The sequence below is a fragment of the Coloeus monedula genome (genome assembly GCF_965178545.1).
Source record: "Coloeus monedula genome assembly, chromosome: 19".
Lineage (NCBI taxonomy): Eukaryota > Metazoa > Chordata > Aves > Passeriformes > Corvidae > Coloeus > Coloeus monedula.
Genome location: NC_138799.1, coordinates 2,949,579 through 2,974,480, shown reverse-complemented (window position 1 = coordinate 2,974,480; position 24,902 = coordinate 2,949,579). Strand labels below are relative to the sequence as shown.

The following is a 24,902-nucleotide window of genomic DNA, read 5'->3' as shown; positions in this document are numbered from 1 at the left end:
AGGAAAGGTCAGGGGGAGGAGCGCCAGGATGCCGCTAATTGGAACCACTCCGGGGCTCGTGTGCGGGGCACGGAGCTCGTTCCCCAGGAAAGGAGCTGGGCCTGGCGTCTTGGGCAGGAAAGTGCCAAAACCACAACAATATTATTTTTCTCTTGCTTTTTTTATCCCCTCTTCTGTGACATCTTTAAGTTGTCACCCTGTGTTGAACGGGGTGTTCTCCACCTGCAGGAGGAGGTGGCAGATGTACTCCAGAGCTTGGGAGAGGCTCTGTCTGAGCACCAGTCTCCATTTTGGCTTGGTACAAAAAAAGCTAGAAAACAAAACCAAACAAAATCCCAACACCTGAGATGGTGAGACAGCACCAGAAAACCCAACATGATCTATTTTTTTCTGTAACATCTCAAAAATCTACCAGACAAGCTGCCATCTCTTCCCTTGGAACTTCTCATTTTCCTAATTTTGCAGAGAGAGAAGTACAATGGTTGCTGAGTGTCAGCCCAGTGGCTGTAGCCATTCAGTGAAATTCAAAAAGTGCTCAGCAAATAGTAATGAAAGAGAATATTTTCATCAACCCCCCAAAATCTTGTGCACACTGCACTGCACGACCAAGATAAAATCATATTTAATGGACAGGTCTGTCCTCTCTGAATGAAACAACTGACTGGAGACACGTAGCATTTAACATCTTTTCATACAGCTCACCCACTGCCATGTGATGGCAATGACTGAGGGATGGCATTGGAGTACCAAGCAGGAAATTCAGTTCCATTTTTGCTCTGTACATTTACTGTCTGAGTGTCTCCCATGCCTATTCAGTAATTTTAACTATGTGTATACAAATGTCTTCTATTTTTTTTATGTGTGTGGTCCGAGGGCCACAACATTAATCAGGTTTATATACATATTTGTCATTTTGTCTTTCCATCCATATTCTTAAGAAAACAAAAACATATTCAGCAATAAAATGAATGTTCTGTGGCTCTTTATAAGAAACAGCCATTTGACATTAGCCCTAAAGCCTTTATCTAATATAGAGTTATTGCACACGAGAAAATGCCATAAAAATAAGGTATTTAGACTCTTGGGGCAAATCTGTCCTGAGAAATATCTACCATTGCCAAATACAAGCATTTTCAGCTGACTGTAGATGGGACAGTCCTGTCCAGCAGCTTCTACTCACCCACTCAGCCCACACCACACCCTTTTTTTGGGCAATCGAGCTTTGCAAAGGGAGTCACAGTGACCAGGAACTTGTCCAGTATCCACTTTGGAACTGGGCAAATATTATCCACATATGGATGATCCTGGACAAGGCAGTTCAGTATTATACAACCCCAACAAAGAGTAACTCTACTCACCCTGAGTACCTGGCTACTACAGCTGTGTCTCACCTATGCTTAGCTACCAGCAGGCAGCAACATGGTGCATTTCTTGCTCTCCATACCCACCATAAGCTCTAAACAAAGTATCATGGCATTTTAAAACAAGAAATACATCACTCAGAATATTGAGAATTTCCCCAATTTATATTAATTATCAACATCAACTTTGGGGATAAAATATTGTATGAGAATTTTGCTGCATTAGATTAGAAGCATCAAGGGGGCATATGAAGAAGAACTGGGTTTGTACAAATGTTACTTTCCAGCTCACCTTTTTCTGATTAGCTGGTGACAAGCTTCTGTAGAGCTTCTTGCCTTGCTTGCCAGCATTCCAAATGGTGAACGATGTCCAGGAGCTCAGGACTCTGTCCTCAAGAAACCTGACTCGGTGATTCCAGATGGTTTCCCTGGAGAGTTAGAAACAGGGCAGATTTTGACTTCTAAAACTTTTAGCACTATTATCTACCTGTATGCATATGTACACACTCACCTACATGTAAACCTGACCAAAGGGATTCACATAATAGGAGAAAAAAAAAAAAATCACATCAAAACATTATACTGGAAATTTCTGAGGGAAACGTGGAAAAGAAATTCTGTGGAAGTTCTCAGACAAAAAATCATTCAGATAGATAGGAAGCAGCAGCTACACAACTTGTATTTTCAAGAACCCTCCCAGATCACAAGAATATGAAAAGCTGCAGCTGTGGTAATGAAATTCAACCCTTCCCACTCCTGTACTCACCTGTGGACTGCTCTAGAACCCTGCAGTGACACAGACAAAGCTTGTCCTAAACCCAAGCTAACCTCCTCCAGTTCATCTGCCCATGTCATCATTCACCTTGGCTGACATGAAGCTGGAATCTCACAAATTTAGAAGTCCAGCTTACCCCTAGCAGCACCCAGTGCTACAGCATAAATGTGTTTATTTTGTGGTATTTGGGTGCCAAAGCCCTGAATCAGCGACAGCCTCCAGCAACAATCACTGAGCTGCAGAGTCCCACACAAACCAGGCTGTTACACAATTCACACTGACCAACCTGCACATGTCAGACCAAGTAAGAGAGATTTAACTGCAAAAGTTCCAAAGGATTATTCAGCAATGACACAAATGTGACTGTCCCTTTATTTGAAGGCAACTTTTGTAAGAAACTGCATTTCTAGAAACAAAAAGCAGTGGACTTTTTCTTCTAAAAACCGGTATGCTTCATAACATCTTTAAAAACATTCTTCAGGAAAAAGAAAACCAAATTGGCAGATGTCTGTTTGCAATTACACCTGTAAGTCTTCATCTTTGAGATAAGTTCTACAACATAATTAAGCCAAGTGGTTGAGGAAAACAAGGGTGACACTAATACCAAATGACAGATCCCACGGCTCTGGAACCAGCAGCAAGGGACCATCCAACAGACTTAGATACTGAAGACCTGCTGACATCTTCAACAGGTTCAAGACAGGTTCTCAGAAAGAGAAAACAATGTCAAGGAAAGCAGTTTGTTCATGGTCCATTTCTCCCAACTAGCAGATCTACTTGGACTATTACAGCTTTTTTTCATGTTTGAGTGTGTATGTTCTACCCTATAATGTAATATTTAAGTCTACGTAATTTATCACAGATTAAAGAAAACTGCCTGCTGTTAAAATCACCTGGTTTATTTCCAGTGTTCATTTAGCATTCATTAACCAGGAATCCACCTCAGACTTATTAAACAGTGTCCTAGATAAAATAAACTGATTTCCTCAATTTGACAAATGAATCTTGCTAACCTCCATCTCCTGACCAGCGCACCTTGAGCTGTAACATGCTTTCACAGGCAATTCTGAGGGACACCTCGTTGTGTCTCCTTATTTAAGGCCTATCTTCAAATAGGGTTTTCCATTTGCTTATTTGCATCTTCCTTCACAGCCCTGAGTCATGTCCTGAAGACCACGCAGCCCTTATAGGACCGAGGCACATGGACTCTTGCTGGGATTGCTCCTCAGCTCCAGTGACCCCACTTCACTTCAGTACAGCCAGATCCTGCTTAGCACTTCATTGCTGACCCTGGCATGATAACCTGGAAAGGACTTCATGCACAAATAAATGGACCCAAGCACAACGGCCACCCCATATAAAATTTCCCCACAGTTTCAAGGATGACGGCTCTGCACCAGCGTTTCAACTAATGGAGAAAAGAAATTCTTGGATTTGATCAAAAATCTCTTCTAATGCAACCACAAGATGCATTCCTGCTGCAGAGCTTTAACTGCTGCTGGCATCCTTTGACACTTGCCTTTTTCCATGTTCATTAGAGCACACTGCAGTCCCAAAAGGAAAGTTAAAGGAATAAAGTATGAAAGTCAAGTATTTTTCCAGGATCACTTTACTAGAAATTTTAGAGCTTCTGTGTGCTTCTAAAAAGGAAGATTATTGCTTTGCACATAAATGGAAAGGTTTTAAAAGTGATTTTCCTTTGAAATGTGACCTCAGAAGGATAACACCGTATTACATTCCAAAGGAACTTCAGAATCTGTTCTGTTGGCTTGAGTGACACCGCCAAGTTTCTTTTCCACTTGAGTTTGCAACATTAAGAAAGCTAAAGTAAAAAACCAGGCAGCCTTACAAGGCAGGAAAAGAACTTCTAACTAATTTCTAGGTGCAGTGCAAACACTGCAATCTACCTCCAGGCTTAAAGAAGATGTTTCTAATTGTCATGGGGATGGATGTCCCTGCACAGCAGTATTGGTTCTTCCACACAGTTCGTGGTTGCTGCCTGGGTCATGGGAGCCTCTGTGCCACAGGAGTGCCTACAGAGGTAAAATTCAATCAGCACAAATCTCAGTGTTGTTAATCACCCATGAAGATTTCAGACTGAAGCAGATTTACTGACTCGTCTCACCTTTGAATGTTATCCTGGAAAAAGCAAGCAGGGAAAGCATGTAAGAGAACTGCACTCCGAAATAAAAGGGTATGAAAGGTATTCAACTCCAAATTAATTGGATTGTTGTTCAACCATAAGAATATTGTCAGACAGCTTCATTTAACACCAATAAAAAACTTTCTTAAATGCCTACTGTGGGATGTAAAAATGAAGCCAATACACTCAGCAGTTGTGATTTTTTGCTTGCATCACTATGAGGCATTCTTATGGCAATGCCCACAGAAAAGCTTTGAAGCTCACATCCCCATATTGTGTGTTTCCAATGAAAAAATCAAGTTGTATGAAACACTTTAAAGTCTTGAATTAACCCTGAAATACTTTTAACAGTGCAAGCTGAGATATCAGATCAATACAGAACTGAGGGGAGAATTTTGACTGAGCTTTTAGAGTGACACTCACAGACTTCATCCTTGTGAGAACTCCCTCAGCACAAACAATCCCACACGCTGAAGCAAAAGGGAGCTTACAGGTGTCAAAGGGGAGAGTTTCGGTTATTCCCTCCAGGTTTCCGGTTCACCTAATTTGCCACATTTTTTGATGTTTCCAGAACAGATAACTGGGATTCCTGCCTCGAGGGATAAGGGAATGCCATTTTCCCATCCTTTACGAGCCAGTGCAGGTGCACCAGACAGGAGCTGTAGCAACGTGCAAAGGGTAATTAAAGAAAACGCCTGAAACGATCTAGAAGTTGTACAAACCACTACTCAGAGGTGATTCTCACAGCTATTTTCAGATTATGCATTATTACATACAGCCACCAGCAAAACATAGCAGGTATTATTACTCTGCATCACCCCAAATCAAGACTGCTTTTCCTACCCATCTCAGAAAAGATTAGAGTAAGCAATTTGCAGTAGCCTTTAGTACCATTCCCAAGCCTGTATTCAGTTCACAAGATCTTCCTCAGCCAGAAGGTGGGACAAAATTCTTCTCACTGTACAAATTAGTTCCCATATCCTAACATTCTTTCTTGACCCTAAGTCTTGAAATACATTCTTTTCCCCATTTCTTTTGTTTCGTTGTCACAACTTTGTAAAAGAAATGTTAGAAGTATTTCCACTTGAAGTGTTAATTTTTGAGGCTTGCATAATTTTCCTAAGATCTCACTTGCCGTGGCCCCTCAATGCTCATCAGTTATGGAGCCTGGGAGGAAGAAGAGGACCTAAAATCCTGCAGGAGTGAAATGAGGGTATTCATGCAAAGGGTGAGAATGAGTACGTCATGTGTTCCTCAGCCCCAAGTAGTTATTACCAGACCATCCACCCAAGTAATGCAACAATGGAGCTCTGTTAAAAATGTGTGGTGACCTACTGACTGAATACAGGAGTCAAGAAACATCTGCTCTACTCCTATTTTGAAATGAAAGATAATGTGACAATAAAAGCAATATGATTTAATGTCTGAGCTCAGTCAAACCTCGCCATATTGCTGCACTGCCTTTCCCCTCCGTCCCCCAGTGAGGCCACATAAGTGAATCCACAGAGCAAAGACAGATGTACAAGTACTTGAGAAATGCAGAAATACAAGCCCAATATCCTAAACAGTACTGGAATTTTAGGCATCGATTGCCATCCACAGAAACACTATAGATCCATAAATCTGACCTCTCCTCTCTGTGCTGGCCCTGCACAGTGCTCAGGTAACGCCAAGCGGGAAGAGGAGCTGCCCAAGTGAACGGCCTCTTCCAGGGCCTTTTCATTGATGGCAGCACCAGAGAGTTCTGTGTGATAGGGCAACCTCACCTGATCGATAAAGCAGAGATGGAGGAACAGAGAACTTCAAAATCGCAGTGAGAGCTGAAAAAACAGATCCCCTGCAGCTAGTGCTGCATGCAGAATTCAAGGCCCTTACCATCCACAGGAAATTCAGAAATAAATCCTGTTTGAACCTTGGCCATACTGGTGAATAAACTGATTTCTTTTGCCGTTGTTGTTCTGTTGAACTTCATGTGAACTTATTAAATGCTGGACTATACTGAGTTATTACATTTACACTGTTAATAGGTTCTATTAATGTCCGAGTTCATCTTCAGGTCACGGGTCATTAGCTGAGGCATGGTTTGCATTGTGGCCTATTTTTCATGAAAGGCTTATTAAGAGAGACAGAGACTATCAATGTTAATGGCATTTACTTTTCAAGAATCTAATGAGGTCATTAGTTTCCATGTTTAATTGAAGTGCCAAATGCAAGCGTAGAAGATAAAAATGCAGTTGACCTCATCTTTATTTCAGCTCTACAGGAATATGTTACGCTATTCCTCTCCCCTGCCTATTTTTGGCTGTGTATGTTCTTGCAGGAAATGAAGGAGGCATTCCTGTGCTCACCACAGATACGAGATCCAGCCTCAGAGCACCTCTGCAACAGCCAAATGTGTGTTTCACACTAAGCGCCTGTTCCTCTTCGCTCAGATGACACTGGAAGCTTCCAGTGCCTGAAACCAGATGGTTTCAATAGATTATGGAATTCTGGTTATTCCTGCAGACCAATATCATACTTGTTCTGAGCACAGGGGATCCGAAATTACTGAAGCCTTGAAGGTGCACTTCACTTTTTCTGTGTAAAAGGGAATTGCCTGGATCTTGGACAGGAGGTACAAACCTTATTTTCCAAGTATATTAAATTTGTCTTGACTAAAAACTTGTAAACTGCTCCAAGGATTAGCTGCGTGCCCCAACCACCTGTCTTCATGAGCAGCACTACCTAAAGACAAGTGCAATGTTTTACTGCTCACCTCACTCCAAGCTCACTTTCATCTCACAGTGAGGTACTGTTGTATACACAGTTCCTTTCTCTCCCCCTGGGCAAGAGAAAATCTATGAACTTTAAAATGTTTTTATTATACATCAGGCTTTGTTACTCCAGTACTTCTCACTCTAAAGCCAGCTCTGATATGGTCTCACATCAACATAACGTGGCTGTGCAGCACTGAGTACACACAGCCCTAGGATATGACACCAAACAAAGTGATTTAGATCCAAGAGATATGCTAGGTAGGATTTCGTGTGTGAATTCCTAGCTGAAGAGAACTTTCTCAAAATCCAGCAGGTATCCACAGACTTGGGATGAAATGACAATGAGAACATGCATATTTCTGCATGCACCTAATGAAATCTAAATATAGGCACTGAACTTTATGCAGATTCTGTCACGCACCCAAAACATTTAATAATGCAGACTGATGCCTCCAGGGTAAGGGAGAATGCACATAAGATTTAGTTTCCTGCTTCACAGATATTCTCAACTCTAGATATTTGTTCCAGAAGGATACTAATCATAGGAAATGACCTAAAGCACACGAATGTTTACAATTATACATACTAACTAGAAAAAAAAAAACCAAATGTCACTTCCCAAGCAGTTTTACATATATTTTACAAAGTCTGAAAATGCAGTGAGGCTTCTTTCCCCCTGAATGGTTCTGAAAGATACCCACATAAACTGAAACCATCACAGGCTATGAGAGACTGTTGGCTTTGCTGAAAAGAATGATATACCTGTGTATAAAAATGTCCTGCTATGGTTTTTAAGACTGAAACTAGGCATAAAGTGTTAAAAAAAAATAACCAACTTTCCTACAAACACCATTTTGATCTCAGACAAGATATTAATTTGGCTGATGAGTTATTACTTCCAAATCCAGGTCTAGGCTAACTCAAAATTAGAAAATGACACAGGCCAATGGCAAAAAGCAAAACACCACAGAGAACTGCTCAATAAAACACACCATAAAGCAAAAGCCTTCTAGAAAAGCCAGAAGATGCATTAAATAAGGCGGAATGACCAAGAGGCAAATTAGGCAAGACCCAATTTAAATTATAAACTTAAACCTTTGTGGGTCCATTAATCTCTTTTTGCTCAACGCGCACCTCGGTCTCCAGACACAAACACTGGGCAACCCTTCAGGACCTGGGCAACAAACAAGGGAATGAGGCAGGACAAAGAGCTGTTGCACAACCTCGTGTTTGGAAAGTCACACCAAATATCATCCCCAGCAGCACCAGCAGGAAGCCAAGAGGAAGAGCAGCTCGCCTGATTTCTTAGAATGAGACAAGAAAGGCGCCAATTTGGACATCCACCCTGCACATCTGAAACAGCTCACAGCATTTCCACATTCCCCCAGGATGCTGTAATTCAGGGTGCTTGTGCCACACAACCTTGGAGATCTGAATGAGCAACAGCTTGCAGTAAATTCAAAACAAATTAATTTCCAAGAATTAGATGCTTTCCCACAGATCGGAGCAAAAGGCTTCCAAGAGTTCTTAGCATCCCATAATGCGTGGCTGAAAAGTTGGTCACTAACTGCCAAAAGGATCACACAGTAAAAGAGGGGGAAAAAAAAATCCTTACATTTAAACATGAATAAAAAGGAAAATAATATATTTCGTGCTTGTTTACAAAATCAAAATCAGATGTACTATTTGCTTGAATGACTTTTCATAGCTAAATGATTTTGTATAGATATGCACATACATATGTATTTATAAAGATTTGTAGTGACATTAACCATGGGTGTACTATTTATGGGACTTATTTATTTTACACTATATACACTATATACATTATATATGCAACAATACAGGGATGGACAACTAAAATATACACAGGGATGTTCAGATTTACTGGTCAGTTCTACAAAGCCATAAAAACAGGACTGTCTGAAAAATGTACTTACATCATTAATGAGTAAGAAAACAGTTTATTTCATTACCACTGTGATTCTGGCATGGGATTCCTAAAGGACAGTAAAACCCATATAATTTTTTTTTCATGTCAATGCCTAAAAGAAAGGAAGAACTTTGGCTCAGCTTGCAGCATGTAGAGGAATCAGCAATTCAACACCTCCTTTAGGGGCTGAGCAGCCCTGGAAAGGCAGCAGGCAACAAAGGCACCTTACGAGGAAGCACCTGAGATAATTACTCCTAAACATCCTCAGGGATTTTTCAAACCTCATTATCTGATTTAGATGGTTTAGACCCTTTAAAATAAGTAAATAATATATGTAAAGGGAGCACATTATCAGATTAAAGGTTTGGTTTTGGTCTGGTGGTTTTTTTTTTTTCAAAAGACCATTTTTGTTGGTATTACAAGTTTCTGTTTACTTTTTAAATATTGAGGCAGTTGGTTTTGAAATTAAGCCTTAACATTTTAAAAATATTTTTTACATTACGGTTCATATGGCAAAAACCATGAGAATGAAACCCTTGCATGTTACACATTAAAAGTCCTAATTAAATACCCCAATAATACAATTTCACCATCTTTGCTGCCTATGCTCCAAGATAAACCCAACTTTTAAATTCTCCTAGAAACCACAGCTTACTCTAGGACGGAGTGAGTCGCAGCCTGGGGATGGTACCGGTAGAGCAGGAGGCAGTGGTTCACACGAAACACTTCACCACCCTTCTGGAGGTGTTCATAAAAAAACAACAAATCTTCTGGGACACCCTGGAACAGAAAACAAGTTATTCCATCAGTATTCCGTTACGTCTGAAGAGGTTTTATTTTTCTGCCAAATTAATATGGTTTAATAGAATTGTTATTCACAAATGCAACTTTTCTGTTGCCCAAGGAGGTTGTGGATTCCTCATCCCTGGAAGTGTCCAAGGCCAGGTTGGATGGGGCTTGGATAAACCTGGTTTAATAGAAGGTGTCCTGAAGGTGAAACAGGAAGATCTTTAAGTTCCCTTCCAACCCAAGGCCATCTCTGACTCTATAATATTATTTGTGTATGTCCCAATGAACTTATCTAATGGGTCATGAAATAAATGTAGCTAATGCTACTGAATGACCAGTGCTACTTAAAAATGAAGTGCAGTTGACTGCAAGGACAGAGATGGAAAAATCAACATCATCTCATTTTGACAGGGATCTCAAGCTTGGTGCAGGTGAACCCAAAAGGAAAAGAAACCCAGCTGCTAAACAGTCTGTGCAGCCTAAAGTTCCATGTAACCAAACAGCTCATACTGAAAAGGATCAGGGACTTCAGAAAGGGTTTGTTTCTGTTTTACTGGAATTCTCTTCCTTTCTCTGCTTGTCATATAAATACTGGTCTCTGCTTAGGAAAGGTGACTCGGGCCCCATAACAACAGACCTTAATAAAAACTGCAATAAAGGCAACCTCAGAATGAGGCAACATCTGAAAACAGAATTTTATTGTCTTGAAACTTCCTTCCATGGTACATTCATCCTAATGGGATTGCATCCAGTGCTGCTGAAAACACTATAGGATAAAACCTCCCTCAACTGTGGATCTAGCAGGATCTAGGAAAAATTAGAGATTTCACAATCACTTCAACATTTTCCACTTAAAAATCAGAGAATCTTCATGCAAGAGATGCAGTGGCAGAAGAGCAATCACATGGCTCATAGCACCCAATTCTGTTTTGAGGCACATGAAAGCACAAACCCACATTTCAAGCCCTATACAGAAGGTAAAAAAGTAGCATTTATTTGTATTTTGCAAAGCTACAACTTCTTGAAATACTAGAACATCTCATTTTTTCATGTTTAAATACAGATATTTCTTCCCCCCAATACAGTGTTTTAAAGGTCACATGGTTTTACCAGACTAAAAAGCTCCCTTTTATAAAACCAGGTGGGTCAAAGAAAATATTGAAGTTCAGCAACAATAAAAAGCTGAAAGATAACATGACAAAATTGAGAAGGAAAAGAAGGTGAAGAGATTGAAATACATTTCTTTCTGTAGACAATATCACATACATGAATAACCAGGGCATAAACCTCAGCCTCAATTTTAACACAGAAAAATAATAGGAGTACAAGCTTAAAAAATGATATTGATTGAATTTTTTCCCTATTACTACAGCTTCTGAGTTTCTTCCATAATTAAGAAAATGAGATTCTCTAATTAAAGTGCTGGACTGGCCCTCTAGTTACGAGAGCAATACGGTTCAGTGACTGTTTCTCATACCCACCAGGCTGAGTAGCCAGAGGGGTGTGGGAGTGGAAGAGAAACGAGAAAAAAAAAATATCTTTGAACCCTGGAAAACAATTCCAAAGCACTCAGCTGAACATATGGATCTTGGGAGAAATCAGAGTCCACTCAGGCTCTGCAGTTGCAGCCCTGGCTCTGTGATTCATGTGTGACACCGAATTGGGCCAATGCTCCCACACTCTGCAGGGAATGGACTCTGCTGCAGCTGCTCTCTGAGGGCAGCTCACCTGGAGCTATTGGCTGCCTTTGTAGACATTGGTGTGAATTCTGGTTTAAGAGCTGCAGTGCAGAAGAAAACTTTTAGACAACCTCATACAATTTATGCTTTATGTGAAGCTACTTTAAAAGCCATAAAAGAAATCTAGGAGAAGCTGGAGCAGCAGCCAGCAACCACAGTCACCACGAACACAAGAAAAACACAAAATCAATTTCTTTCCATCTATCTTGTAGCCCTTTCTATATTTTTTGCTCATTCTAGGCTTAAAGGGAAATACTGAGCCAGCAGCAAAGTTTAAACCTTTTTCTCTTTTCCGGTCACATACCAGACTGTGTCTCAGGGCACAAGTGCAGCACATATCAGCTTGCTGCAGGAGTCAGATTTTAATTCAGATCTATGATTACATCACAGACATCTCAGCAATTCCTTTTCTTTTGGATAAGCATTTACGTTATTCAAGACAACCATTAATATGTATATTTAAGAAGAGTTACTGCAGAAGGAAATGGATCTTTCAAAACACTGTTTGGTTCCAAGTGCTCTTTTGCTTTCCTGTAACTGGCAGAAATACTCTGGAAGAAAGTGCACTCAGCCCTAGGAAGGAGCAGGTGCCTTGTACTGCTCAGCAGTGGCCTCTCACATTACAAAGGAGCAGCACTGCCATGCATTTTTCAGAGGAGGAAAGATGTTGACTGCGTTATGGATCCTGCAGGGATGGGACTTCCTACGGCTCTTGAGCGTGTAAGTTTGCTGCAATACAAGAGTTCCTTCCCAGTTGAGATCTATTATTGGATCCAGATGGCATTTGAAACACCAGGAATCTTTGTGAAAAAACACAACTTTGAAAGAAAAAGCTGTTTAACCACTAAAGGGATATTTTAATGTATTTTTTTGAAAATTAATATCCATCGCTAAAAGTATCAGTTACCCAGCATTTCAGCAATAGGCTACCACATCAATAGCTTTCAGCAATAATAAATACAATTAAATTGCACAGTTTACATGTTACTGGACTACATGCAGAATTTTCCACATCACAGGCAAAACCCAACACCACATCCTCTGCTGCACTAAGGGATAAACTGATTACAGCTCCCAGAATAAAGCACAGCCTGCCCCTCCTCTGCTTTAAGCAGCCAAATGCAAAACCATCGTTCAGTTCAGCACATTCCTACTGAACAGGGGAAGAGTTTCTGTTGACCCAGTATTTGGGGCAGGTACTGCTTGCTGTGCTGAGGGTTGTACTGATGAGAGGACTGGTTTTTTATACACCATGGGGTGTCAAGCAGAATCCTAACTTGAGTTAAAGTAACTCCTTCTTCAGGGGCCAAACACAAAAATCTATGATCCTTGTCTTGCCATCCTCTCATCGCTCGCTGCTCTCACTCCTGGCAGCAAACTGTGCTCCAACTGCAGCAACCTCAACATTTTTCAAGGGGGTTCAAGCATCTCACAACAAGCAATTTTGGCTACAGTCCTTGCACCTCCACCATCAGTAAAGATGAGGAGCATCAGTAGGGATGACCAGCAATTTTTGGAGGAGTTTGAATGCAAGTGATGCCCTGTGTGATGCTGCAACCACTAACACCTGGTGAGATCATGCTGTAGCCCTGGGATGACCAACAGGAACTTCTGCAGCACCACAGGCTGACAGCAGCCCTTCCCTTTGGTCACTTGGACAGAAACCACCATGGGGTTGTAGAGGCACAAACACAATATAAAATCTGCCTTTTACTGCTAAATCAAATAGACAAGAGTGATTCTGCCACAGAACCAATCTGTCCCAACTTCCTCAGCCATCTCTATTCAGCCTTGTCTCAGTCACCTTTGACTCCCTGCCCTTTGCCAGCTCCCAGGCACTCTGGCAGATCCTTGTGAGCACAACCAGTGGAGATTTAGCCTGTGCAGAGAAATCTGACAGGTGAAAATGGGAGATCTAACATTGTTTCATGTATACATGCAGTTATAAAAAACAGTGATGATGAACAAGAGGAGAAGTACATCAATCCACACGGGAGAAAAGCCTTGAGGTTTGGAAAAGCTTGGTCCTTCCTTTGATCAGGGGAATCAAGCAAAACAGGGCTATGACTTAGTACACATTTTGTAAACCAGTCAGCATCATCGGGGTAACTGTTGGACAGAAAAAACCAAATTGCTTTAATTCATCAGAGGAGCCTAAAATTGGTGCATGGAAAGAATTAAATAGCTATTAATAGTTTTTCTACAGGATTATCCAAGATATTAAGTCTCTCTTTCTGCAGATCTATCACTTCATTTCTTGGCTCTCATCCAAATCATGCCTTTCCATCATTTTGCCTTGATTATAGGACCTGGAGCCCATCAGCATTTATTTCATTGTTTGGGAAATAACAGGTTAAAGGAAACTCCAAAAGGTTGTTTTCACCCCAATGTCTTGGCACAGAGAAATGCACTTAAACAAACATGATGGGGAAGTCAAATGGAAGGGAGGTGGTAAATTCTAAATGATATTTAATAACACACCAGCAGAAGATATAATTAGAAGTGTGTTATGGGGTGAATTTTCAAACAGCTTATAAACTGTAATTAACCAGTGGCTCCACCACTTTGTTTCTCCTTTTTAGATCTAATATTGATCTCTGTTCAGCCTTAACTATACCAAGCCAAAAACAAACAAAAAAACCCCCAGTAGTGTCTGTGTTGTATCCTGATTTTCTCCAAAGCATCTTGATAAGCTGTTTGACAGTCTGACAATATTTTAATTCACGTGCCAAAAAACCAAATTCCTACTTAGCCTTTTACCTCTCAGGCATTATTACAACCCCTTGCCTTTCTGGAGGGAATGACATTTGTGTGCTCTGGCAGAGAAAGTGGAAAATTGCATCAGTGAGTGCCTAACAGCTACAGAGTTACCTCAGAGCTTTACAGCACGGGCTACAGTCTCCTGTGCTCAAAAGGATATTTTGACACCTCCTCAGTTCGGGTTTTTTGTGACCTTTTATCACAAAAATAGAATGAAACTGAGCTGCAGACACTTTGTTTGGAGGCACAGTTTGTATTCAGAAATGCCAGTGGTTTACAATGCGCTGTTCCATCTGGGACTCATTAAGAATCATTTCCCCCTGTTTACACGTCGAGATTAGCTCCAAACTTAAAGGCTGTCACTCCATTTTCAGTTTTCATACACTTAAAAAGGAAGGATAAACACAGGGGTGACAGGAAATTCGGAGCCAAGTTGTGGTAAAATTCTAGAGAAAGAGACAAGTTTGGCATGTAACAGTTGTGATGGGGAGAGTAATTCTGCCTGGAGAGAGCCAAGACTCTGCAATTTTCCACACTTGCATGGAGTGGAGCCTGCAGGTTAGCAATGCTCATTTATACAGCTCTCCTTGCACTCAGCATTTCTGTCACACACATGAAGCAATAACTTTTCTTCACTAATATCAGACACCTCTACCCCTGCACATGACTGGGGAGTTCCCCACTCTTAACAGCTTCAAAATCTGCTTTTCTCATCATACCAGAACACAGACATTTTTTTCCTCAGCACAATTTTTTGTTATGCTTTTGGACACTGTTATTACTTTTTAACAATGGTGCTACTTACTAGGAGACACCAAAATCTCCAGCAGCAAACCCACTGATGGCAATGTCACACACTAAGTGTCAAGTGAGAGTTCTGAAGGGTTTAGTGAAGTGCTGCTACATCTTTCTGTAAGGAAGTACTGCACTCTTTATCCAAAATTGCTGGATAACAGGAAGATTATTTTCTTTTAGTTTCCTAAAAAAGGTAAGTCAGAAACATGGTTCATGTGCCTCTTCTTCTAGCAGGGGGTACTGTTTGAAATGTTACTTTCTAGGCCTGTGACCACTTCCATTGTATTATCTTAGTCTCACAACACCACCAAAGCTTGCTAAAGCCTTTTCAGTACTCCTGCTTTAATTATCATTTATCACAGACTGCATAAATAACACCTCTATCATTTTAGTTAATTAATACATAAAACAGGCTCTTAGAGACCATTTATGAAGATACTATTTAGGATTTTGTTTGGACCTAAAAGGAATATGCAGATCTTGATCAGAAAGAACTTCATTAAAAAAAAAAAAAAATTTTTGAAAAAAATCTGTTTCACATAAAGCCTGGATGGCTGGAGAGAGACAAACATATCTACCTGGAATAAAAAAAGGATTACACCATAACATATCAATTTGTATTTTATCACTCCACCCATACTGTTACCATAAACATCAAATCACAATTTCTTCCATGGAAGAATTACCCTCCACTTTTCCTAAGCACTAAAATATGAAGAACAGGTGTTGGGATTTAATTTCAAATGAGAAATGCAGCTCTTTGGCAAGAAACAGTTTAGCAAATGGAGAAGGCCAAAACATGGAGATTTGTTGGCCTGTTCCTGTGTTTACTTCCAGCAATATGACACTTGCAAGTCTCATTAATAAACACTAACTCAAAAATGGAGATGGAAGTGATCAGATTAACACAGATCCTGGGTCAGGTCAGAACAGGGATGAGACCCTTAAGAGTATTCTCAGCTCTGCTGATACACAGAGAAAATCTTTCTTTGCCTCAAAGGAATTCTTTTCAAATGAAAATGAACAAGTTAGAGCAATGCTAAATACTTTGCAACACTAAATGCTGCAAGATTTAAGACTTGATTTTGTGTCCTTTAAACCCACAGAGGACAAAGGTTCGACTTCATTGCTTGTGTCCATTGCTTTGTTCAGATCTGTCCTTGTTTGTAGGGTATTTTTCTGTATCAGCCAGAGGCTGAGCTTGGACATGCTGGACACTTCACAACAGGGACAAACAATATGTTCAACTTATCACTGGTAATTCTTAAAACTAGAAGGACGTATCATGCATTGTGGCTAAAAAATCATCAGGATTAAGGTTGTCAGTGTATTACAGCTGAATAACCAGTGGCATAGTTCCTACACAATTATACAGAGAGATCAAAACAGAAAAAAACCCCAGCTCATAAAAACAAAACAAAGAGATAAAAAAACCCCAAAATGAGAAGCAAAAAAGCACAGAACAATAGTCTATTGAACTTAACCTCTTGAACTTTATTGTTAGGCTTGCTGTTCCATTGTTGATGCTGCTTTAACTTGCTTGCTTTCTTTTTGGAGCTTACTAACAACACTCAAGAAGTTGAGTCAAACATCCTTCAGAGAGTGAAAATACAATGATAAGAAATAATAATAAAAAAGAAATAAAGAGCATTTGTAGCAAATGTAGATTGTATTGGGAGCCAGGCACCATTCCCAGCTCTTCCACTCACCCACCATGTAATTAAGGGTAAATTCTTTCACTGCTCTAAACAACTCAGTTCTCTGCCTGCTGTCTCCTTATAATTTTTTGGCAGCCCAAAGAATAATATTTGTAAATCCTCATACATACACACACACATGTGTATGTCTGTGTGTATATATATACACTGCATGGCACGAAAAGGCTTCATTTAGAAGCTATAAAAATAATAAACATCATCATCATCATCATCATGTGTTGTAGTTTAAATAATAAAATAGGAAATAGCCTTAGAAGATTTTTTTAGAGTGCTAATAAATGAAAGCTTTCAAAAAAAAATTCATAACCACCCACTTTAGCCCTAAAATCTCACCAAAACCACTGGAAGCAAAACCCCTCAGAACCAAACCACACAAAATGGATCCAAATGTGTCTAAATTAGATCTATTTGTCAACATATTTCAACTACCACAATAAATACTACTAACACACATGCATGGATTTTATTCCATAAACATGCTGATGAGCTTACAGCAATCAAATTGAACTCATACAGCAAATTCATAGAGACAAAGAACACCTAACTGTCAGGGAAGGAACACTTCTGAGATCACAGGTATTTAATCTGTAACCTCTCAGTCCTGATCCTTGAGGAGAAGCTACTTAAAATCTTCCAGAGACAAGCACAAAAACTAAGATTGACAAGAGAACACGAGACAAGAGGATAAATGGGTTTTAGTGGTAGTTACGGCTCTTCTTTCTTCATCTCAGGGATATAAATCTCCCCCCTTAGTGAATATACTTTTATCTCTCTGCCATCCTGCACCTTACTTCCCTCCCAGTCTCTTTCAGCAACCTACTTCACCTTGCAGGGATAGTTCATAACAAAACTATGGGCTCACTTGGCTTTAGTTTTCTGATCTGCTGCATCTATTTCAGGGACCCCTTCCCCTAGTGTTCCTTAATAACAGGTGCAGGGCTTTCAGAGGCTGCTAAACAAAGGGATGCTTCCTGGACTACACATCATCTGCACCACTCACCTTTCCACCCTCATCAAATCTTCCCACGTGAAAAAACCATTCTCGAGAACAGAACCAGGTTGGCATGATCACAGTAGGCCCATGGGAGGTAAACACCTAGGAAAGAGGTAAAAAAAGCCAGTCAGCTAACAGAATATCCAACCCAGCAGCTGGTGAGGAACAAAGCAGACCTTAACACGTTCACCTGAAATTATGCCTATGCACAACCTTCAGCAATTTCAAGCACTGAGGAAAGCAAGGGCACTGAGAAAATGTGGCATGTGCTCAGTGTTGAAAGCACACTGTGCCAGAAACTCCCAGGTGCCACAGCCCAAAAGGTGAGTCTGCTTCCTGCTTCATATTCCATGACCTTCTCTTCTATCCCAAGCTGCAACACGTGCAGAGTTCTTAAAACACTTCTCCAGATTTAGAGTATCATACTGGAGTTGGCACTTTATCAATAACGGTGATGTTGATATTGGAGTGAATGAATCGAGAAGAATCGTGGGAAGTTCTTAAACTGAACCCTACAATTGTTGAGCATTGATTTTTTTTTTCATTTTATATTCCTTATACATATATTAAGTAGGAACTTTCGCTGATCTTTTATTTCTGCCAAAGACACTTAAACCCTAATCAAGCTTGGACAAATAAAATGCAGCTTGTTTTAAACATTACCTGAGTACTATGGATTTGCTACCCAAGGGTACCTGTGGTTAAAGGTTGTTGGAAAGGAAGAGCTTTAAGGAGAGAAAAGGGAGTAACTATTAATTTCATCCTCTTCACCTGTGACAGCCAAGAACCATACAAATGGGTCTTTGAAGCTTTAAACAAACTTCTTGTAAATACAACAGTGAAATAAGCCAGAATGTGAATTACAGAAGGTAAACTGGTTCTTTCTTTTAGCACAAGATGAAGTATCCAGGCAAAGAAGAGACCAAACTTGTCAAACACAGTGTGCAAAGTGAAGGCAGAAGCTTGTGCCTGCTTCCAACAGTGACACAAAAACTATGGAGCACACCCTGGGTTCTGAAGGCAGAAGAAACCAACCTCACAATTACTGTCAGTCAAACACCAGTGACAATGTTGATCCTGCAAGCTGACAATTTCATAGCATGCTACAGTGGTAATATTAATATTCCTGCATAGCTGAAGTTCTTAAACTAAGAGCATGGGTGTACATTTGTCACACGCATCTCAGCACCTACGTTTTAAAGGTGCTCCTCTTGATGTCAGCCTGAGGGAGCTCCACAAACTCTTCTTATGTCTGGCAGCTTCCATTTCCACATATAAACATGGATTTAAACCCACATACAGACACTTAAATCAATTGTCCAAATGAATCAGATTAGAAATCAAATCAAAATTCAACAGATGAGCTACTCCCACTTTTCTTACGGGCATCTGCCCAAACACAGGCATCCACTTCAGGGTGAAGCACATGGCATGCTGACTCCAGGAGCACAGTGACAGAACCTCACTGTCCCTAAAGGGATCCTAGGGTGACTCATTTTCATACAGACACTTCGATTCTAGGCAGTCATATTTAGTCAGGAACAATCCTATCACCTAATGGCTATGGCTTAACACGTCAGCAGGTTGCCCAAAGCTGAAATACTCTAGTTTAGAGGTGTTAAATGTAAAAAACTCCCCCCAAGAGTCAGTGGGAGCTGAAAGAGTCAAAACAATCCCAGAAAACCAGAGCAGACGTGATTACTCAGTACATGGTTATTAGCTCCACGTTAATTACAGGGGCAATTGAGTATAGCCTGAACCAAACAATGACCAAACAGTAATCCCAAAAGAAAACAGCAGTAGGGAGAAAAGCCAGGCCAGAGGGCATTGCATTGAATCTCATTTCTGAATGAAACAAGAACTTCAAAAGCAAGTCTTGAGCCCGTTGGCACTTGTGAAATGTGTTTGGAGAGGCCAGAATGCCATTTCCTCAGTGCTGTCAGGTCCATCAGAGAACAGAAATGCACTTCACCTTAGAGATGGAGCTCAATGCAAGCAGCTGTGCTCACGTGCAAAAAGCATCCCTCCCAAACATCCCAGATAATGGGTGCTCCACTGACACAGATACTTCAGGGAAACCACACAGAACAGATTTGAAAAACTTGAGAAAACCCATCCAAAAGCCACTTATGTTAACCCAGATGATGATGATTTCATAGCAGACCATCACACACTGCATACACCGATGTCTGTCCTAAATCCAGCAGTGTTGTATGGCTCCCTGCCCATCTCAGCAGAGATACCAGAGGAGAATCACACAGGCAAAACAGGGACTGATGATGCCACACATGATTTTAGGATCTTATCCTTAAACCTACACAGCACAGCAGCTGAGAGTCAGTGAATTGGCAAATAAACTTTTTCTACAGGAATACTTACAGTGCAACATCAAGACTATATTTAGGAAATTTATGTGTGCTGCTGTCACAAATTCACACTACCTTGTCCCTTGCTATGTAACAATAACTTCTGTGACGCTGAAATTCTCTTTTTTTGTTGTTGTTGATGTTGTTAGCTTAGTCTTCAGCTGAATCTCCTGATCCAACAAACCACAAATCAGCAGTGCTACCACAAAGGAGGATGTAGGATAACAGGACACCAAGCAGAGAGAACAAGAACCTTCTTTTCAGCAGCAGCAGCGATAATCCAGAAATAATCTTCAACCTGATAAAACTGCTAGAAGTCTACATTTACACCACATCTACATTAGCTGAAGAGCTCTCCCACTCATCCTGCCTCTGGCTACACACCCCAGTCACAGCACTGGCACTCACCTGACCCCAGGATGGATCAGAGCACTACATCACTAAAAAGCCATTATTTCCCTTGTTTTTAGTTTTCTACAGCTTTAGTTCTCTGAATCAGTTCACTGTGGGGTCAGAGCAGCAATACCACTGACACACTGGAGAGGGAAGGAACAAGCTTTGGAGAGGAAAACAAGCCCTCCCTTTTTGGTCACTGCCCACAGTTAATCAGTCCAGCTGTAACATAAAACTGCATCCTCTGAATACCCACTCTGATGGGAGGAGAACTGGCCAGGAAAAACACTACCTCCTAACAACTGTTCTGAAACACTGCAGCATCTGCCAAACTTCTGAAAAATCACCTTCCAGAGCTTTTGAAATTTTATCTTCAAGAGAAAAAAAAAAAACAACCTCAACCTTCTTCACTTTGGAAATTCTATATTTCACCTTGGTTTAGTCTGATGGGAAAGTTTCCTCTGTATTTCTTTTTTGGCCTGTTCTTGTCAAAAACTCTTGCCAAGGTGTTAAAAATGGTCAAATTGCCTTATTCTGTGATAAAAACTGCAACTTCTCACTTTGTGAGACTGACACTCTAGATTTTATCCATAAATCTTTTAGATTGCATGGACTGGAACGAGAGAAACAAAGAGGACACGCTAGTCTTAACTCAAAAATCAATCAGAAGCAGAATGTGAATGATGGTGCCATGAACTGCTATGTTTAGTTTTCTTGGAAATATTCTCCAACTGTGCTTAACAAATGTCTTGTGTCACCTTGGAACATCAGTGGGTTTTCAGACCTCCTTGAGGAATTAATTCAGTATATTGGAGAGCAGGTTGGACCTGTGAACGTTTCCCACACAGCTGGATTGAAAGATTAATGCTTATTAATAATACTTGTTATTAATTACAGTACACTGTATGCTGTAAAAATGATCTAAATATATGAATATGGTTGCATGAAACCAACTTGTTAAAAACCTGTTACAGAGGTGTAGATGAGGTATAAATCTGTTCAGCTTCAGAATTCCTGAAGAACAGTGTTGTCATAACCTAACTGGAATCCATCTTCAGATGATGGGCACAAACTCCTATTTCAGCATCTTATTTACTAAACTATTTAGAACTTTTATCACTATCTGGGTTTATTCCAAGGATCAAGTCACAAGTAATTGAAACTGGTTTGTTCTTGTTCACTGTTTGGCTATCGAATTACAGCCAACTGTTACACAGATTCTCTGAAAATAAATCCAAAGAACACAAAGAGTTGATAAAGTGACTTTCATTGTTGCATTTCAGAGCTGTCAACAGCACATGGAACTCTGGTTCCCACTGATGCTCACTGCTGATCATGTCAGCATTCGGTACAAAATTTCAGTTCCAATACAGGGAAAGGCTTTTGTGTGTTTACAGTAACATCTCAAGGAAAGTTCTACTTGCTGAAGCAGCAAATCAAAGTCTAACAGCAGCGTGACAAAAGCAGACATGCAGATGGTGAAACAACCTCATCACATCAGATATCATCATGCCATGCAGGACACAGAGGGGAAATCGGGCAGTTCACAAGAGCAACAGATTTAATCAAGGGCCCAGACTGCTTTCCAAAGCAATGAGCTAATTCCCCAAAATCCACTACATGTTTAATTCTACTTATGCTACTTATGCATTTTTCAAAATTATATCCACACAAATCAGGATTAGAACCAATCTCCTCTGTTGAGATAAATGAAGCTTCCTAATATCCAGGGACAGACATTGACATGCTAGAGGGTGGAAAAGAAAACAAATCCCATGGTGGAGGGCCACAGTGATTTTGTGAGCTGGAGGCAGACTAAAGGACATCCTTTAAACAACAACTTTGAATCCTTTAAAACATCCTTTAAACAATCCTGACCTTGAAACAATGCTGAGTTAAGATACCTGTGCATTAATTCAGCAGCAAATTATTAATTAATTTTAACCAGGACCTTGTTACTGAAGTGTACCAGGTTTTCATCCAGAATCAGGTGTGTGTGTGTGTTAGTGTGAGGGAGAGGTACAGAACGTAGGGAAGAGAAAACAAGACTCTTCCTACTTCAAAAAAAGTATTGGGCAAATAAGATTTTTCAAAAGAAAATAACTACAACAAGCTTCGTTAAGCTTTTAGGGACCTAAACAGCCAGCGTGGTATGGATTCCATGCAGATAGTTTATATTGTACTGAACTGCTGCACCCCTTCCTAGGCCTGCACAAATAACTGCCTGTGTCACCTCATCACTGCAAGCCTCGAGAGCAGCTGAAAATCCTTCTTGAAAGAAGCTGGAATCTGGCACAGCAAAAAGCAGATTACAGAAATAAACCATACCTTGCCTCTCTGTGCAGAAAAGCTGGTATATCCACAGCAATTCTGGGGCAGCCTGACTGAAAATCAGTGGTATTTAACCTTCACAATCCCAAACTCTACAAGCAACAAAACTAATGAAAAAGAGGACAAGAGTCTGAGAACTGCTAATGCCAGTGAAAGCAGAGAGCATTCAGCACCTCTGAGAAGGTATTCCTGCTCCTGGAAAATTTATGACCTACAGCTCCCTGTGATTTCCTCTGGATTTGAAGCCTGAATGAAGGCTGGAATGCTTCACAGTTTGCAGGAAACACAGGATCTGCAAGAACAGAGCCAGTGAGAGGAGCTGTGAGATGATGTTTGTTAATGCAAAAAGGGGACAGTAGTGGGGAGAAAAGCTGAATTTGGCTGAACTGCTGTAACAACCTCCCTGGCTCCTCACAGTTTATTGCACTGCTGGTGCTTTTCACCAGGCCATTCACTTTCAGAAAAATACAATAGTCCTCTTTATAGCTATGTGACCATGACACCAAAACATCAAATTTTTACATATAGTATTCCCTGTGTTAAATAAAATTTCATACCCAGTCTCTGCAGTGAAACCACCAGCTGGAATGAATGAGAGAGTGTGTATCAGCAGGGCATCACCTCCTCCTGACATCTCTGGCTACAGCAGAGCCCCCCAAAAACGAAATGCTGGGTAAAGACTGCCTATAGCAGCTACTCTTTACCTACGTTTTTAGATTGTCTTAAAATTTCCTGCTGAAAGCAAAACTGTTTACAAACTTGCTATAAGTAAATGTATTAACTTTGGGTTTCTAGTCCAGCACCTATGGATTGAATTGGGCTGTGGCTTTGCTTTTTGTGAGCCAGCTCCTGCCAGCCCCATTGTGTGGGATAATTGAGAGCTGACCATACTCTGAGTATCTCTGTTTTGTAGCTGAATGCCCACGGGCAAGCACCATTCTTCTTGTCATTTTTAGAGCTTTTCCCTACTAATGACGATGAATTAAGCTACTGCTGAAGCCAAAACAATAGCTGCATGCAAAGGAAACAGCCTGTATGATTTTAGCATGTCTTACATCTCTTTTTCTTGGGTCTGTAGGCTACTAAAAGTGGTCTTTGCAACACCCTTGCCTTAACAAGTCTCTCTAATTCTTGGAGAGTTTCCAGTATTTGAAGAGTCAAGTATTTACAATGGAAGACTTATTCCACCCAGTGAAATAAGGCATTCTGCACCAAGAGGTTGTCTTCTTGGCTTGCTGTTTGTGCTGAGGCTTTACTACAAAAGAAAGAAAACAATCTGCTTAAATTCATATTGACAGGTCCTAAATTGTGATTAGAACAAACAAGAAATCTGCTAAGAAACAACGCTGACCAATGCTGATGTAAAATAAGCCATTAAATTTACCTTTCCACTTGACTTGTGGACACGCCATTTAGAATTTTCACAAGATGAAGACTGAATTGTTCTTCCATATTTGTGACTTATTAGATAGTATTTAACAGATGACAATATAGACAACAGAAGTATCTCCCTACATGGTGTGTAGCCAAAAAATAAAACTATTCTGCCTCTTGAAGTGCATTCTGCTATGCCCACAATTAACAAATTTCCCTAAAATGTGCTAGCAAAGAGGAAAACAAATTCCCATAAAAAGCAACACACAAAACTTCTCTACATACCCGCTCCCAAAATTAATGTTCAGCTGAAATGTGAGTAAACCTCCTGGCAAATCTCAGCTTCAGCAAATTTTAAAATGCAGGTATTTGGAGAGAGAAACATGAAATACTTTTGAGTGTTCAGGATTATCCGAGAGCGTAACGTATCCTTCATGCTAATGCTCACTGCGTCTCTTTTTCAAATAAAAGCTCCTGCTATAAAAGTTTTATGCAACTTGGAAGGGGGGGACACATGACCTTCACTTAAATGAAAGAAATACAAGCACCTTATAAACAAGCATCAAACTGTAGGGAAGGAGATCACTTTTGAATTTGAGACGTTCAGCTGTGTGCTAATGTACATGCAAAAGACCCACAGGAGAAATATTAAATATTCATGCAAACTTGCTGTAT

General features: G+C 40.4%; 1 protein-coding gene across 3 annotated transcripts in view; it reads right to left on the bottom strand.

The window, feature by feature from the left end:
* Positions 1-24,902, bottom strand: part of B3GNTL1 (UDP-GlcNAc:betaGal beta-1,3-N-acetylglucosaminyltransferase like 1) — a 104,475-nt gene that overhangs the window by 14,194 nt on the left and 65,379 nt on the right. For all 3 annotated transcript variants that reach the window (XM_082293886.1, XM_082293887.1, XM_082293888.1), the window contains 3 exons: positions 17,770-17,865; positions 9,624-9,748; positions 1,654-1,789 (listed from right to left, as the gene is read on the bottom strand). In XM_082293886.1, the coding sequence (XP_082150012.1) occupies positions 1,654-1,789; positions 9,624-9,748; positions 17,770-17,865 (357 nt within the window). The remainder of the gene's footprint in view (positions 1-1,653; positions 1,790-9,623; positions 9,749-17,769; positions 17,866-24,902) is intronic.